The 17411-nt window shown below is 42.3% G+C and overlaps 1 protein-coding gene across 6 annotated transcripts in view; it reads right to left on the bottom strand.

Annotated features, from left to right (window-relative positions):
• LHFPL3 (LHFPL tetraspan subfamily member 3) overlaps positions 1 to 17208 on the bottom strand; it is a 414492-nt gene extending 397284 nt beyond the window's left edge. For all 6 annotated transcript variants that reach the window (XM_044979545.1, XM_044979554.1, XM_044979527.1 and 3 more), the window contains exon 1: positions 16700 to 17208. In XM_044979545.1, the coding sequence (XP_044835480.1) occupies positions 16700 to 17153 (454 nt within the window). In that variant the 5' untranslated portion in view covers positions 17154 to 17208. The remainder of the gene's footprint in view (positions 1 to 16699) is intronic.
• Between the last annotated feature and the right edge of the window lie 203 nt (positions 17209 to 17411).

The raw sequence follows: 17411 nt of genomic DNA, 5'->3' as shown, positions 1-17411 counted from the left end.
CCTGCCCCCATTCCAACCTCTTCCCCAAAGTCCCTGCCCCAACTCCGCCCCCTCCCTGCCCCTATTGGACCCCTTCCCCAAATCCCCATCCCGGTTCCGCCTCTTCCCCAAGCACGTCACATTCTCCCTCCTCCTCCTCCATATCCTCCCAGCTGCACAAAACAGCTGTTTCATGGTGCAAGCACTGAGAGCTGGTGGGGGGGGAAGCGGACACGCAGTGCGCTCAGGGGAGAAGGCAGAGGTGAGCTGGGCAGGGGGGCAGGGAGCTGCCGGTGGGTGCTGAGCATCCACCAATTTTTCCCCGTGGGCGCTCCAGTCCCAGAGCACCCACGGAGTCGGCGCCTATGGCTACAGACACGGGACAACTGGGCACTGATATATATTTTTCTGGGAACTGACTCACACTGTACTATTCTAGTTACAGACTTGTATTACACTGTACTGTCTAAAGAGTGATATTGTACTCAATTTTACAGTCTGGGCTCCCTCTGTAATTTGCTGCAGAGTGCAGTTCCTGCCATAGATCTTGTTATACAATACCTGGCTATGCATTTTACAGCATGTAACAATCTGGCGTACTGGCTACAGACTAATCAAATCATTTTACTGACACTATACTTTTATTGTAATCTACAGTGCTACAGTATCTATTAACTCCCACCATATTGTATGTCATTATATCCTAATTTGGCTACACACTGGCAACGTCTTATATACCAAATTAACTGACATCCTTCTTTAAAGAGAGTGCACTGTGTATAAAATTGACTGTGCAATGATAGCTTTACGTTTGCAACATAAAGATGAATTTTCTCTCATCATACTGTATTAACCATAGAGTGATGCTTTAATTCCTTTGGTTATACAGTAGGTTAGTACACTTGAATTGTGTAGTGAGATGTGGATAGAATGACATACAATATGGGAATTAATAGTGGCTACAATGTTGTATGGTACAGACACCAATGCTTGTTTATAAAGTCATGTCTCTGAAAATTTATAAGACTGTTTCTTTATTTTAATCCCAGACAAAAACTATGTTAAGAGGGAGTTAAACTTGGAACTACATATTAGTAATTAAGAATAAAATACATTACAGGGATGGTGTAATTACCCCCAATTTAAGCATTATAAATCCAGGAAATTGAGAAGTTTAAATTTAAATTAGGGCACAATCCTTAACTCTGCCCTGTCATAGACTCTTCAAACTTCCCATATAGTTAAAACTCACTGAAATCATAGAAGATTAGGGTTGGAAGAGACCTCAGGAGGTCATCTAGTCCAATCCCCTGCTCAAAGCAGGACCAATCCCCAACTAAGTCATCCCAGCCAGGGCTTTGTCAAGCTGGGCCTTAAAAACCTCTAAGGATGGAGATTCCACCACCTCCCTAGGTAACCCATTCCCGTGCCTCACCACCCTCCTAGTGAAATAGTGTTTCCTAATAGCCAACCTAGACTTCCCCCACTGCAACTGGAGACCATTGCTCCTTGTTCTGTCATCTGCCACCACTGGGAACAGCCGAGCTCTATCCTCTTTGGAACCCCCCGTTCAGGTAGTTGAAGGCTGCTATCTCTTCTGCAGACTAGACAAGCCCAGTCCTCTCAGCCTCTCCTCATAAATCATGTGCCCCAGCCCCCTGATAATTTTCGTTGCCCTCCGCTGGACTCTCCAATTTCTCCACATCCTTTCTGTAGTGGGGGGCCCAAAACTGGATGCAATACTCCCACTGTGGCCTCACCAGTGCTGAATAGAGGGGAATAATCACTTCCCTTGATCTGCTGGCACTTCTACTACTAATGCAGCCCAATATGCGGTTAGCCTTCTTGGCAACTAGGGCACATTGCTGACTCATATCCAGATTCTCATCCACTGTAATCCCCAGGTCCTTTTCTGTAGAACTGCTGCTTAGCCAGTCAGTCCCCAGCCTGTAGCGGTGCATGAGATTCCTCCATCCTAAATGCAGGACTCTGCACTTGTCCTTGTTGAACCTCATCAGATTTCTTTTGGTCCAATCCTCCAATTTGTCTAGGTTATTCCGGACTCTATCCCTACCCTCCAGCGTATCTACCTCTCCCCCATTTTAGTGTAATCTGCAAACCTGCTGAGGGTGCAATCCATCCCATCATCCGGATCATTAATAAAGATGTTGAACAAAACTGGCTCCAGGACCGACCCCTGGGGCACTCCACTTGATACCAGCTGTCAACTAGACATCGAGCTATTGATCACTACCCATTGAGCCCAACAATCTAGCCAGCTTTCTATCCACTTTATAGTCCATTCATCCAATCCATACTTTTTTTTAAACTTGCTGGCAAGAATACTGTGGGAGACCGTATCAAAAGCTTTGCTAACGTCAAGCTATATCAGGTCCACTGCTTTCTCCATATCCACAGAGCCAATTATCTCATCATAGAAGGCAATCAGGTTGGTCAGGCATGACTTGCCCTTGGTGGAATCCATGATGATTGTTCCTGATCACCTTCCTCTCCTCCAAGTGCTTCAAAATGCTTTACCTGAGGACCTGCTCCATGATTTTTCCAGGGACTGAGGTGAGGCTGACCTGTATGTAGTTTCCCGGGTTCTCCTTCTTCCCTTTTTTAAAGATGGGCACTATATTTGCCTTTTTCCAGTCATCCGGGACCTCCCCTGATCGCCATGAGTTTTCAGAGATAACGGCCAACGACTCTGCAATAACTTCAGCCAATTCCTTGTTATATGGTTGAATCTGACTATTTTATATACCAGGGGTGACATCCTAGACCCAAAGAAATCAATGGGAGTATTGGTATTTACTTCAATGGGGCCAGGAATACCCCAGATACCTAGATCACCAGAGCTACCTCTCAGGGTTTTAAATATTCATTGTCCAGGTTCACATATGTTCATCGTATGCACTAGATTGTAAAGACTTTTTAGGAGTCTAGAATGTACTTAATTTTGTGATTCAGTAAGTGCTTTTTTCATGCTAACACATATTATACATGGTTCTTTGATCCATTAAATTTCCTTTCTGCCCTTGCTGACAAAACATCCCTCTTCTCTCTCATAAACACCCAGGGAATAAGATATCTCAGAGATAAGGAGGGGGGAAAGAAACAATAAAAAAATATAGACATAGAACTTGATGCTGCAGTCCTTCCTCATGCAAGCCTTCTATTTTGCCTGAGTGAGGAGTGCAGGATCAAGTGCACGCCTTCTGCATTAGATATGTGCAATACAAACCTACTTACACACAAAATAGAGCCCAGTGGTAAATTGAATGTCAACAAGCTAGAAGGATTTTAGTTGCATCTTTACTCTGATCTTTCGTAAAATAGTTTCCATAGCAGCCTGACATCACAAAATAATTACGCTAAGTCAATGACAAGGAGCACCTTCCCAAAGTAACATGCTTAGCAATACTATACCAAATATTTTGTAGAATTTGCAGTTTGTAAACAGTATCTTTTTTGAAGCTCTGATTTTTTTAAAACAGATTTTGAGATTAATGTTATAATTCCCTTTAGTCCTATACAATCAAACAGTAGATTTCTCTCTTATAAAGACTAATCTCTCTTATAAACATCCCAGTTTACATGCATATTGTGAGTGCAAAAAGCTGCTATGATGGATCTTAATTCAGCAGTTGTCTCCTGTGATCCCATTAGATTGTCTCTCTGGGGAAGAAGAATAATGGCTGTTTTTTGGTCAGAATGCAAGACAGAAATGGAAACTAAGGGTGGGGAGGGGGACAGAAAGAAAGCTCACTTGCCTGACTGACAGATGTTGGTCACTTTGTTTATTTTTAACTGCAGAAAGTAAGCATAGTGTGGCGATGAGCACGTAAATGAAATAGAATAGAGAAGAGCATTCATCTAGACGTGCAATTCCTCATAAATGGATTCTGAAATTAAAGCTGATGCAACCAGCAGGCCATCTGCCTGACAACAGGTGATGTGCCAGCTGCTGTATATTTGTGTTCTGCTGCAAGGCGACTATTTGGACCACAAACTTCTTTGAGATTGGATGTGATTGCACCCTTCAATTAGCATAGCTGTCAGGTTCAGTTAACAAAAAGCCCTCCCACCCACCAAGACAAACGACGGTTGTGAACCTGCCCAAGAGATTGCACTATGGGTACATCCACACTACCCACCAGATCGGCGGGTAGTGATCGATCTATCAGGGATCGATTTATCGTGTCTCATCTAGACACGATAAATAGATCCACACCGCGCTCCCTGTCGACTCCAAAACTCCACCAGAGTGAGAGGCGGAAGCGGAGTCAACAGGGGAGCCGCAGCCGTCGATCCCACACCATGAGGATGGGAGGTAAGTCGAAATAAGATACGTTGACTTCAGCTACGCTATTCTCATAGCTGAAGTTGCGTATCTTACATCGACCCCCCCCTCAGTGTAGACCAGCCCTAAGAGGGTTTCAGTAGTGGATGGGGGACAAGTGGGAAGCACATGTGTATGCACCAAGCAGCAACCTGTAAGCACAGTGTGATCCTGGAGAAAGCTATGGAGAAAGAGCTTTTGGGTGTGTTGGCTAAAGAGGCTTGGGGGTGTAAGCTAAAAAATGCTCCTTTTGTTCCTGGTTCCTCCCGTGTTCCTTGTAAATAAACAAAACTGCATCAAAGAAAATGCCAGACTCCATCAATTTCTACTTCCAACTGGAACATCCCCAGAGTCCCAAATTCTGACTAGCTGCTCAGGTAAAAAAGGAGCGCCATTTTCTTCAAAAAGATTCAAACCATCTCACTCATCTTAAATTCAAATGTGCATGGCTGGCAAGCCAATAGTGCTTTGAATTTGATAAGAGGAAGAAGAATTCAAGAAGGCAAAACATGACATTTTGAAGCAAAGATAGTCACTAATGGCTATTTTGTAAAGAGTTCAGTTCCCATTTAGACACCTAAATTGGGAGCTGAGCACTTATGAAAATCTGGTCCTATGTGAAGGATGCTCTCTACCATAGCACTGCTGTGCAGATGGATGCCACTTCCTAGAAAAGTAATAAAAGATAGCTTTAGCCAGAAAGAAGTCTGTTTGCCAAAGATGCAATCTGCTGATAAATCAGGTTGTTCACAAGACTACAGGCATCCAATCCTTCTTTAAAGTTGCCCAAGTTACACAGTTTACTCAAAACGAGCAAGGAATTGCCAAGCAAGCCCATCCAACATTAATCAACAGATTATCAATGAAGAGACTTGTTTAGGTATCTCTTCCAATTTGAACCCTCCACCCCTGTACAGGGAAAGAAATACCTGCAGCAAACCTTAGATATCTAATTTGAGAAATGATATTATTGTGGTATAATGCTTATACTTGCAGTTAAGTGTCATTCTTTTACTAATTTGGCGATATAATTTTACAGAGTAATCTGAAAGAGAAATATTACGCAGCAGCAGCCAAGTAGTAATTAACTTTCTTTAGAGGAGAAAAAGCAATAAGAATGAGAAATTCTTATTTTGCTGAAAGACAGAGACCATAATTTCTCTCTCAGGGAATTAATCTAAGAACCTTGAATTAACTCTTTGGGACGCTACACTTTAAGCCTGCCTAGTGAAGATCCATTGCCATGTTTGGGGACATAATACTCTAAGATTTAGTAGCTGAGTTTAAGTAGATGAATTCCTGGGGGAAATCTTATCCTGAAACACACTGTCCTAATCAGTTAGTAGATTCATCTCTGTTTTTGACAACCATGGGCCATATTTTCTTATCTCTGTATGCCAAAAAGGGTAACAACTTTCTACAAAATTGGTGGATACATTTTGCACACAGACCCAAACCTCCTAGCACAGGTCTCAAGTGTGCCTCATTTTTAGGGACATTGCTCATTGTAGTCCCAAAACTACCCACATTCCAAACACATTTGGCCTCCCCTTACATATATAACTGAAAATCACATCACAAAGTGACTCATTAAATTGAGATTATAGTCATTTAGACTAAAGCAATGAATACCATGTCATTTTAAGTTTCCTGTACAGTTACTTTTTTTGTGCCTCTCATTTTGGGTCTTTGCCACACACTGTGTCCCAGCTCTGGTCCTTGGCAGGCTGAGAAATATTCCTCTTTCTCAATATGTGCACAGCCACAGAATGGGCAGGGAATACTGCCCTGGAACTTACTGATCTCCAGGAATCATGGTCACGCATGCAGAGACCTTGTGCCATCACATTGTTATCCGAGCCCTTCCAATGTAACTGCTGCCAGGGCTTCTCTTGCCCACTCACTCTCAGGAGGTAGAGAATCAGGAGATGTTCCATGATGCAGAGGGATAGTAGGATGCAATAACTTTTTGCATATTCCCCACAGGGATGTTGTTGTTGGGAGGAATAATAATAATATGCATCCCTCCCCACCTCATATCCCTAACCCTGAGGGATCTGTTCCTATTTTGGTTATATTGTTTGAAACATTAATATCTCCTCATGTCAAGAAAATATTATTGAACTGAAATTAAGATCACTTCCCCATGCAGATTGAGGGCACACTCTTATGAGCCAAATTCTGCTCACGTTACTTACATGAGGCTACTTGTCTCATTCAATAGGTTATTCCTGCAAATAAGGCAAACAGATTTTGGCCCTATGCCAACAAAAAACAAGGTTTCACAAGTGGTATTTTCTAAACATCATAACTCCGTTAATTTTAATTTGACCTTGTAAGGTCTGTGTCTATCTTACTCTCCCACGTATTTATAGCATCTAAACTATAACCAGAAAAAGGAGGAGGATGAAATATGACATCTCATCAACTATTTATCATAAACCATATATTCTTCAGCCCTTTCTTTCTGATATAGTCTGTTATTGGACTGAATTATCTTTTCTGAAATAGCACATGATATGCTTGTGTCAAAGAGACTCTCGATGGAGGCTATCGGCTACTTTTTATAATAAATGAAATTCAGAAATTTGCATCTGGCTTCTCAGATTGAAAATAAAGCAGCCCTTTCCCATGTTATATATGACCTTCTCATTCTAAGGGAAACTTGCTTAAAGTCTTCCGCATCTCTCAATCTGCCAGCAATGAAGATGGATAATATCTTTCTTAGAATAGATAGATCTTAGAGTATATTATATTCTCCTTCTTAAGGATTCTGGCTGTAATTTTCTCCTTCCTAGTAATTGGGATTTGCACACTGTTCCACACAATGATGCATATTCTAGCTATCCACTCTGTCATGCTGCCACTCCATTTTTTTAAACAATGCCGCTTGTAACTGATGTTATCGAATTCTGTAGACTTTTTCATCTTTAGACATTTCTTCATGTCTTTCTTTTTCCATTTCACCATTTCTGAGCGAACACATGTTTTTAATTTTATTTCTTTGTGACGTTTCACTACTGTGACCTTGTCATTCTTCAAAGCCAGATCTTGTTGGTTTTCAAATACTGAGTCCAGACTGTCTGTCTGATCATGCTACAGATTTTTGGTCCTGATATGTCTGGTGTTTTTATCTTTGTAGGATCAAAGTTAGGAGGTCTATACCACAGTACATTACACTTCTAAAAAGGTATAGATATCTCCATGTTTGAAACTCACCTGACCTTGTTTCATAAAATATATTCTACTATATCTAGTTGTGCCATGCTGCTCCACATCCTTGTTTCATTTTCTTATACAGAAACTTTCTTCATTAAATCTTCTGTGGGGGATTTTCAAAAATACTCAGCAATGGCCTAACTCTGCTCCCAATGAAGTCAATAGTACACCTCCCCCAGATCTGGGAGATAGGCCAATGCTGAGTGCTTTTGAAACCCTACCACTCGTGAACAAGTACCTGGTCGGCCAATGTTCCATGCTTGATACTCTCCTTTTTCATGCCCTCTCTCGGGTTTCTTTTTGCCTCTCATATAATCATTTTTTTTTCAGGTAAATGGAATTCTTCCTCACATTGCTTGGACACTTCATGCATATTTTTCCCCACTGATCCACTATCTCAATGATTCCCAACTGACGGGTCACAACCCCCACTGGGTTCACGAAAGGCAATCAGGGGCACGGCGGAGGAGGGGGTTCCAGGATATGGAAAATTTTATTACAATCTAAAGCAAAGAAAATCTTGCTCCACCACTCCCTGTATACTCTTACCCTTCAGGGTCAAGTATCCTCTGTCAACCTCTTGAAACACACACAAATAAATTATACAGGTTTATCACTGTTAGCATTGATGCAATACTTTTAGTCTTACTTTGATAGTAAATTATAGGGGTTGATTTCAAATAAGGGGTTGCCAACTTGTAAAGACAAGAAACACCACATGCTCTCAACACTAACTTCACCCTGACCTTCCTCAATAATAACCTATAGTGATGTATCTTTTTAATCTATATGTTGCATCTATCACATCCCTCTAGGTCATGTACTATTAATAATTTACAAACAAATACACCAATAACCATCTGAATTAATGCAATGTCAATAAAATGACACTAAGTGTGTTGGAGCCTTACCCCAGTCCACAACCAGTAGACATGGACTGTGTACTGATGACAACAAAGTAATAGTGAGGACATATGACGGCCATTAAAGCAGCCTCAAGTTTCCAGTAGCCCCTTCAGTTCTTGCACTGTCCCCCCACTGAAGATAATCGGTGGTGTAGCAGCCCCACCCTCACTTCTCTTATGGGCCAGCTCCTAATTTTCCCTCTATGCAGGGAGCCCACACAATGCACAGCTTACTCTTCTTTGTGCAGGGATTTGGTATCCTGCCCCCACAATACACTGAGGGTATGTCTACACTAAGGGATTATTCCGATTTTACATAAACCGGTTTTGTAAAACAGACTGTATAAAGTCGAGTGCACGCGGCCACACTAAGCACATTAATTCGGCGGTGCGCGTCCATGTACCGAGGCTAGCGTTGATTTCCAGAGCATTGCACTGTGGGTAGCTATCCCATAGTTCCTGCAGTCTCCCCTGCCCATTGGAATTCTGGGTTGAGATCCCAATGCAAAAACAGTGTCGCGGGTGATTCTGGGTAAATGTCGTCACTTTTCCTCCGGGAAAGCAACGACAGACAATCATTTCACGCCCTTTTTCCCTGGATTGCCCTGGCAGACGCCATAGCATGGCAATCATGGAGCCCGTTTTGCCTTTTGTCACTGGCACCGTATGTGTACTGGATGCTGCTGACAGACACGGTACTGCACTGCTACACAGCAGCATTCATTTGCCTTTGCTCAGGAACTAAAAAGCTCAGTCAGCTCAATCTGGTGAGGAAATATTTAATTTAACTAGAGTTGGTGTCACTGTTGAAACTATGTAAATCCCTATGGTTGTTCTGGGCCTGACTTTTTACTGTCTTAGGTCTCACTACATTTATACAGAAGGAGTGCAAAGTGAGTGCAAAATGCTACCAAAGGTTTGAGTGAAGAATTCTCCTTTGTACCATTATACAACCATTCAGTTATAGATTTTTAAGACCAAAAAGAATCATTATGATCACTTAGTCTGGCCTCCTGCATAGCAAAGGTGTCATGGGATCTCACCCCCACTTTGAGCTTGTGGGTTCAAAGATGGGGACCCGCATGTATTCTGCCACCACCCTAACCCTTAGGGTGGGGTTCCTTCTCGCTGCCACCACTCAATTAGGAAATGTGAATTGAGACACAGTCCTTCCCCAAAATCCTAGGGGATTCCAAGAGCCCCAAATCCATGGAGTTCTCACACCCAGGAGAAACAAACCATTCCCCCTGCTTCCTCCCCCCTCCCTTTTCCTAGGAGAGATACCGGGATCCAACTACAGAGGGATACCTCCCCCTCCCCTTTCCCTGAGAATCCACCCAAGGAAAGACCAACAAGTCCTTAATAGAAAAGAATTTATTAAAGAATAAAAAGAAACTACAGAATCTCTATGAGCCCAAGCTGGACACTCATAGGGTATAACCTTATCAATCTCTGGAGAGAATCCCCTCTCCCCCTTTTCTCAGTAAAAGCAATATCAGCAAACAGGAATAAAGCATTTCCTTTAGCAAACACACAATTGCAAATATAGAAATCAAATCATAACACTAATTCGCCTTTCTAATTAATACTCACTATTAATTAGTAGAAACTACTCCAGGAGAACTTGGAGACATGACTGTCCTCTGTTAGATCCAAAAACAGTTCTCACTCAGACAAAGGCTTCCCTCCACAGAGATTTGAAAAAATCTTATCTCTGATTGGTCCTCTGGTCAGGTGGTCACCAGGTACTACATGTTAACCCTCTACAGGTAAAACAGACTTTAACCCTTAACTATCTGTTTATGACACGCCCCCCAAATCGCCAACAGTGGGAACTACTGGTGGTGATTTCCTCCTAGAACTGTAAAATAAACAGATAAACAAAACACATGCACTATTACCTATACTACTAAGTATGTAAACAACAAGATATTTGACACTGAAGAACACTTTGTATGCATTTGAGCGGACATACTTGGCAACGTCCTTGCCCATCCTCCCAGTGGAAGGACTTCCCCAACCTGTCTTTGGTTTGTTGACCCCAGAATGCCCACTGGGATGTTAGGGCCCAAGCTTAAGAGCTTGTCCCAGTACTTAGTTGGAACTACCAACTGTCTTTGAGGATGCTGGCCTTCCTGGTGTCCACCAGAAAGAATGTCCTTATATAAAAGTCCTTGTTTTAGAACAAACTGGAATTGGGTAGAAGAGCTGAGAGGCGGTGGGTTGCTGCGTGTTAAATCCCTATGGTTGTTCTGGGCCTGACTTTTTACTGTCTTAGGTCTCACTACATTTATACAGAAGGAGTGCAAAGTGAGTGCAAAATGCTACCAAAGGTTTGAGTGAAGAATTCTCCTTTGTACCATTATACAACCATTCAGTTATAGATTTTTAAGACCAAAAAGAATCATTATGATCACTTAGTCTGGCCTCCTGCATAGCAAAGGCCATAGAGTTTCACCAAGTGTTTCCTGCATCAACCCCATAACCTCTGGATAAGCTACAGCATGTTTTAGAAAGCGACATCCAATCTTGTTTTAAAACGACTCCAAACCACAGAGAATCCACCAACCCCCTAGGTAAGGTGCTCTAATGGTTTATTACCCGCATTGTGAAAAAAGTGCACTCTATTTCTAGTCCACATTTTTCTAGCTTCAGCTTCTATCCACAGGTTCTTGTTATGTCTTCGCTAGATTAAAACTCCCTCTACTACCAGAAATCTCTTCCCCATGTCAATACTTGTAGACTGCAATCAAGTCACCTCTTAACCTTCTCTTGGAAGCACTAAATAGATTCAGTTTCTGAGGCTCTCATTGAAAGTCTATTCCAGACCTCAGATCATTCTTGTAGCCCTTTTATGAACCATTTCTAATTTGTCAATATCCTTTTCAAAGCATAGATACTAGAACTGGACACATTATGTCAGCAATGGTCTCACTTATGCCATACAGAGTGGTAATACCACCTCCTTACTTTTACTTGATACTCGCTGGCTCATACATCCAAAGAATCACATCAACTCTCTTAGCTACAGCATCACACTGCGGGCATGTTCAGTTTGTTATCCACCATGACTCTGATTCCCCTTCTGAATTACTGCTTTCCATAGTACAATCTCCCATCTATAAATCCCATCCTTCATTCTTGGTTCCTAGAGGTAAGAACTTGCATTTGACTGTATTAAAACACATGTTGTTCAAGTATGTTCAGCTTACCATATGATTTAGATCACTCTGTAAAACTGACCTTTCCTTACTATATTTACCATTCACCATTTTTTTGTGTTATCTGCAAACGTTACCAGCAATGATTTTATATTTTTCCCAGATCACTGATAAAGATATTGAGTAGCAGTGGGATGAGAACAGATCCCTGTGGGACACCACTAGAAACATCTCCACTGAATGATTATTCCCCATTTACAATTATTTTTTGAGATCTATCAGCAAGGCAGTTTTTAATCCATTTAATATGGGTTGTATTTATTTTGTATAGTGCTATTTTTTTAAATCTGAATATCATGGGAGACTTGGTCAAATGCCTTAAAGAAGTCCATGCATTATACAGTATGTCAATGCAGCCATATTTATTAACCAAATCTGTGATCTCATCAACTATATCACCTTTGTTTCACAAGACTTGTTTTCCATAAAACCATGTTGATTGGCATTAGTTATATTTTCATCATTAAATCTTTACTGATTGCATCCTAGATCAACCGTTCTGTAATCTTGCCAAGAATCAATGTCAAGATAACTCGCCTATAATTACCTGGATCATCCAGTCTATCCTTTTAAAATATTGGCAGAACTTTGGCTTCTTTCCAGTCTTCTGGTATTTACCTAGTATTATAAGATTTGTTAAATATCCCTGTCAATAACTTAGAGACTTCCATAGCCAGCTCTTTTAGTTTTCATGCAAGAATTTTATCTGGTCCTGCAGACTTAACCCAAGTGTAAATGACAACAAGAAATGCAAGATAGTGGATAATCAGGCCCTTTAATTTTGATGCAACCCCACTTGCCATCTTAATCACTGCACAAAACTAAGATTCTATTTAAAAGCTTGTATATTGCAATGCATTCCACACCAGCATGGTTTAATAGATGTTTCTGCACTTTCCTTGCGTTTCGTCTACTTTTTCCTTATCTGGAACTTACAATCTTACAGTGACCCAAGAAAACCAAAACAAACACCAAAAGCAACCACAAATGCCTTACAGTGGAAAAATGCCTTACAGTGAGAGACTTAATGAGCTCAGTTTCTTTAGTTTATGAAAAAGAAGATTGAGACATGACTTCATATGTGAGGTACCTAGAACACTTTGGATGCTTGATAAATAATAAAGAGCAAAATACCCAGTTTTTACATGTGATGGGAAAAGTTGCACATGCACATACCCATGCCTGCTCCTGGTCTTGGTCTATACAGATTTTAACACCGAACATTGGTGTAGAGTCCAACATTTGTGTGCATGCAGGTGTTAAAATTTTTTGAAGTGCATGTATAAATATTTGAATGTACAGTTTTGCAGGTGCAAGAGTGGAGGTCATTGACTGAAAATTGGGCCATTATAGTTGGCTCTCAGTATATGAAATTGTTTATTTATATCATTACACATATGACAACAAAAAAAGTATGAACACTGAAAAAAAATCATTACGGAATTTAATATATGCTTTCTATAGCTACACAATTGAGAGACTGAAGTGTAATTTTTCTCATATTCTTCTGGCTAATCAAGCATTACATACCCTGAAAGAGAGATTAAAGTATATGTGTTTCAGATATCACTTAATTTTTATTTGAATAAAAATTCTTTTTCCAAATAAGGGCCATATCATCCTGTCAGTCTCTCCTACATGAGTTATTATAAACTATGTCCTGAAGGTTTTTTAAAACCAAAATCCTAACCCATTCCTGCCGCCCTACCTCAAGTGAAATCCCCCAGGCTGAATGAGAACTGAATGTGGTATTATCAAAAGATGTCAACCTCTGTGTTTGATCCTTCACATGTAAACGCAGCCCCTCTACTAGTGCCAGATTTAATAAAAGCACTACATTGCATTCTTCTATTATAGGATGGATCAAAATAAAGCCCAAATTAAAATATGCACCCACACTTTAGTAGAAATATGCATATTTTACTACTTCAAAGATGGTTGGTTCTTGCACTAAATAGACTATATGTATATTTAGCTAACATTATTTATTATTATAACATCTATTTATGAGAACATTGCATGCTTATTATGCTGAATGACCTACACTCTTAAAACAATGAAATGACAACAAAAACAAAGTGATAGAACTTGTAGGAAAATTGCCAGTGCTCGTCAAAACCAAGTAGTGCTGATTTTCTTTTCTAGTTATACCTCTACTCCACAGCAATTATATGCCTTCTTCTGTTATAAAATCTTAAAAGCATGCAACCTGCAAGGATCTACAATTGCGGCTTTTCAGTCAGATTTCTTTATCTTTGAGGAAGATTTTTGAAACCTGATTTTAAATTGAATGATCAGATAATAGCTAAATTAAGATACAATATTTAAGCAAGCAGCAGTGTCCGACCCTCTCAGTATCCTGTATCTTTCTAGTCCTTGTTCTCCCAAGGCTTTCACAACCAGCTGACATTGAAAGACATAATTATAACACTGGTTGGTTAAGTTCATTTCCATGGGATTTTCATTTTGGAATGAAAAAAAATCAGATATGATTTTCAATAGAACTCAGTACTGGCTAAATTATGTTCCCATTGAAGATGATGGTTAAACTCCCATTGTTGATTTCAATGGGAGTGGTTAGACCAACTTTGGAGCTTTTGAAAATCTCACACTTCAGATTTGCTTGAAAAATGGGAACATGAGTCATCAGTGCCACCCTTGTGTGTGTGCAGCTTGGTACGAATCCAACCAACTCTTTTTTCAAACTGCCAAATTCGTGCTGTGATTTCTAAACATTTTTTTCTCAACTGCACAGGAATAAAGTCACAAAGCCAAAATTCATTCCTGGCTTACACTGGCTTCTGTTTGTGTAAAGCGGGGCCCCCGAATCTCTGGTCTTGGAGAGTATACCAGTGATCTAGAAAGTTAACTGCACTGACCGTGTAAAGTTCATGACCAAAGCAGGTTGAGGATGCACCGGTTTAGCGCATAGTCACAGCACTATCTACCAGCTAGGTTTCTGTGGAGGCCTGGCCACAGGTCAAAGCTCCACCTGTCTTTGGTAGACAGCAAATCCCCAGTAGAGCCCCAGGACCTTACTGATGCAAAGAGATGCAGCTTGCACCTCCCTTCATCAATGAGGATCCATAAAATTAACAGCATATTTGAAGATATTTTATAGAAGAGAAAAAGAAGTGGCTAATATCACACAGGATTCCCAGTGCAAATATAATGGGCCAATTCCTATTCCCCCTGAAGTCAGTGGCAAAGCTATCATTGACTTCAACTGACTTCAGGATCAGGCCCAAAGTGATAAAGGAAGCCATTGTTCTGTGCAGAAACTTAAACACTCTAAACAAAACAACCAGCAAGTATACCTAGAATACATAAACAAACAATACATAAGAAATGTGAAGAACTTGAAAACCCATTCTGAACAGACAAGAAATTCCTACAACAACCCAGTAACTGTAAACGGCAAATTAAATAATAGTGAACAAACAACTTGGAAGAATCAGAGCTGTGAAAATTAAATGAATTTAGCTGTATTAAGGAGACTGGATAAGTAACTTTAATACCCATTTTGGAGACATTTCCTTGTGCTTCCAAACAGCTTATTTATGCAAAGCAAAAACCTCCACTTCAATGGTTTCCGCAGGAGGGCAGGTGAGATTTGTGCTTAGATGTCATACTCAGGTTCTCCCCAGATTGTTACAGAATTTTTTTTTCTTGTTAAAATTGCTTTTATTACCATCTTAACTCTGAATCTCATTCCTCTCTCCTCTACTTCCTGCTGCCAAAAACCTAACATTTTCCACAGGCTCTTCAAAGCTTAGTTATACCCTTCCCCATCCTACTCCTCTCTCCTAACCCAAACTATAGCTTGTTTGGAAACCTAGGGAGGGAACACTAGGAGAGCCCAGGATTTCTCTCTCTGTGTACCTCTTTCTTCCCCCAGGCACTTTCCTGAGGAAGGCACTATATGCCTGTGATGGGAAATTTCAGATGAAGTCTGCATACCTCTAAATTGAAAATAATAACTACAATGGGATTTCTATCTTTCTGCCATGGGGGGGTGGGAAATAAATCTTGTTAAAAACACACACAAAGAATCCAACGACCTCAGCTGCCCTCCAGCCTGGCAAGAACAACAAGACTTCATCCTGTGATGTTACTGAAAGGAGGAAGGTTTCCAGGTAACTACATGGAAATTCGCACTAAGAACTAACCTTCAACAGGTTACAATACTACTGCAAATAACCTCCAGCGGTCAATCTTTCATGTTCTATGTGACCACTTTAAAGCATCCCCAGGTTTCCCCTACCATTTTGTTATGACCTTTGATCTACTAGAGGGCAGATTTTTGCTGGTGGTTTCACTATATTTCTTAATATGCCAGCCCTGTCCAAATGGATGTTCTAGGTTGAATGTACATAGTTTAGTTTCTAGATTCCTCTCTGTTTTATTTAACAATTTCTGCTCACTGGGGCTGCTTTTTAAGACACACATCTGTCTTTATGAGGATGCAAGGGGAAGAGACAGCAGTCATATGGTACTCTAGCATATGCTTCAGTACATTACAGGCAGTCACAGCGTAGACAAGGTCTGATATAGACAGGTAATCTAAGTTGTTAATGCAGTTAAGCTTTTTCATATATTAGCATGATCTCCCAACTTCTCTCCTTCCACGGGGTGACTTTAACTCCAGGCACAGTTACTGCGTGGAAGTTTTGACTTGGCACCCCTACACAAACACATACAAACACCCCAGCCCCATCTCTGCGGGAGGATATTACCCCTTGACAGTCAGTGTTAATCTGCGTTTCTCTATGAGACCCCTAGCCCCTTCACTGCATGCGAGATATTAACCCGGTCTAAACGATTACCAGTGCATGCAAGTTTCTCCAGCCCCCCGCTCCCTGCAAGGAGACTGTTGATTAACCCTTGGCGGCAGGTGCTGGTGAATGGGAGTTGCACGACAACCTCCCCGCCCCCCCGCCCCACTCCTATTAACCCGTGAGAGTCGGGTGCCCGCAGCAGGCGTAAGTTTATTCCCCGCGCCCGCAGTGCTGCCTGCACCCCTGACTCACCCGAGGTCAGCTGCATCCAGGCGCAGATCTTGTAGACGGTGGCCGTGTTGCAGAAGAAGAAGAGGGTGAAGCAGACGATGCAGGCGATGATGAGCGTCATGGAGAGCCCGATGAAGAAGGAGGCGGCTTTGAAGGCTCCCGCGGGCAGGCTGGAGAAGTCCGTGAAGCTGCCCCGGCAGGTGAGCTCCCGGGAGAAGCCGTTGCCGATGCAGTAGTGGAAGAGCCCGAAGTAGCCCGCCTGCGGGGTGTCCACGCCGTCGCCGATCCAGTAGGGCTGGATGAAGCACACCACGTTGACGATGGCAAAGCAGATGGTGAAGATGGCCCAGAGCACCCCGATGGCCCGCGAGTTCCGCACGTAGTTGGTGTGGTAGAGCTTGGCCGCCTCCTGAGCCGGCAGCATCCCCGCCGCTGCCGAGGCTGCTGCCGCCGCCCCCGCCGCCGCTCCGGGCATCCTCCCCGAGAGAGCCCCGCGCGGTGCACTGCCCGCCCCGGCGCTGCGACAGCCAGACCCTCCGCCCAGCGTCACACGCTTCGCGGCATCCCCCGCCGCCGCCTAGGGGGCGAGCATCCCCAGCCGGCAGGCGCTGGCCCGGGCGAGAGCCCGCCCTGCTGCCGTCGCCGGCGCTGCGGCGGCGAGTGCAAAGCCCCCCGCGCGGCGCGGCGAGGCGAGGCGCGCTGCTGCCCCGCCGGCTGCTGCTGCTGCTGCGCA

The sequence above is a fragment of the Mauremys mutica genome, chromosome 1 (genome assembly GCF_020497125.1).
Source record: "Mauremys mutica isolate MM-2020 ecotype Southern chromosome 1, ASM2049712v1, whole genome shotgun sequence".
In the NCBI taxonomy this organism is placed as follows: Eukaryota; Metazoa; Chordata; order Testudines; family Geoemydidae; genus Mauremys; species Mauremys mutica.
The sequence above is the reverse complement of the archived record's forward strand: the minus strand, read 5'-3'. Positions and strand labels throughout refer to the sequence as shown.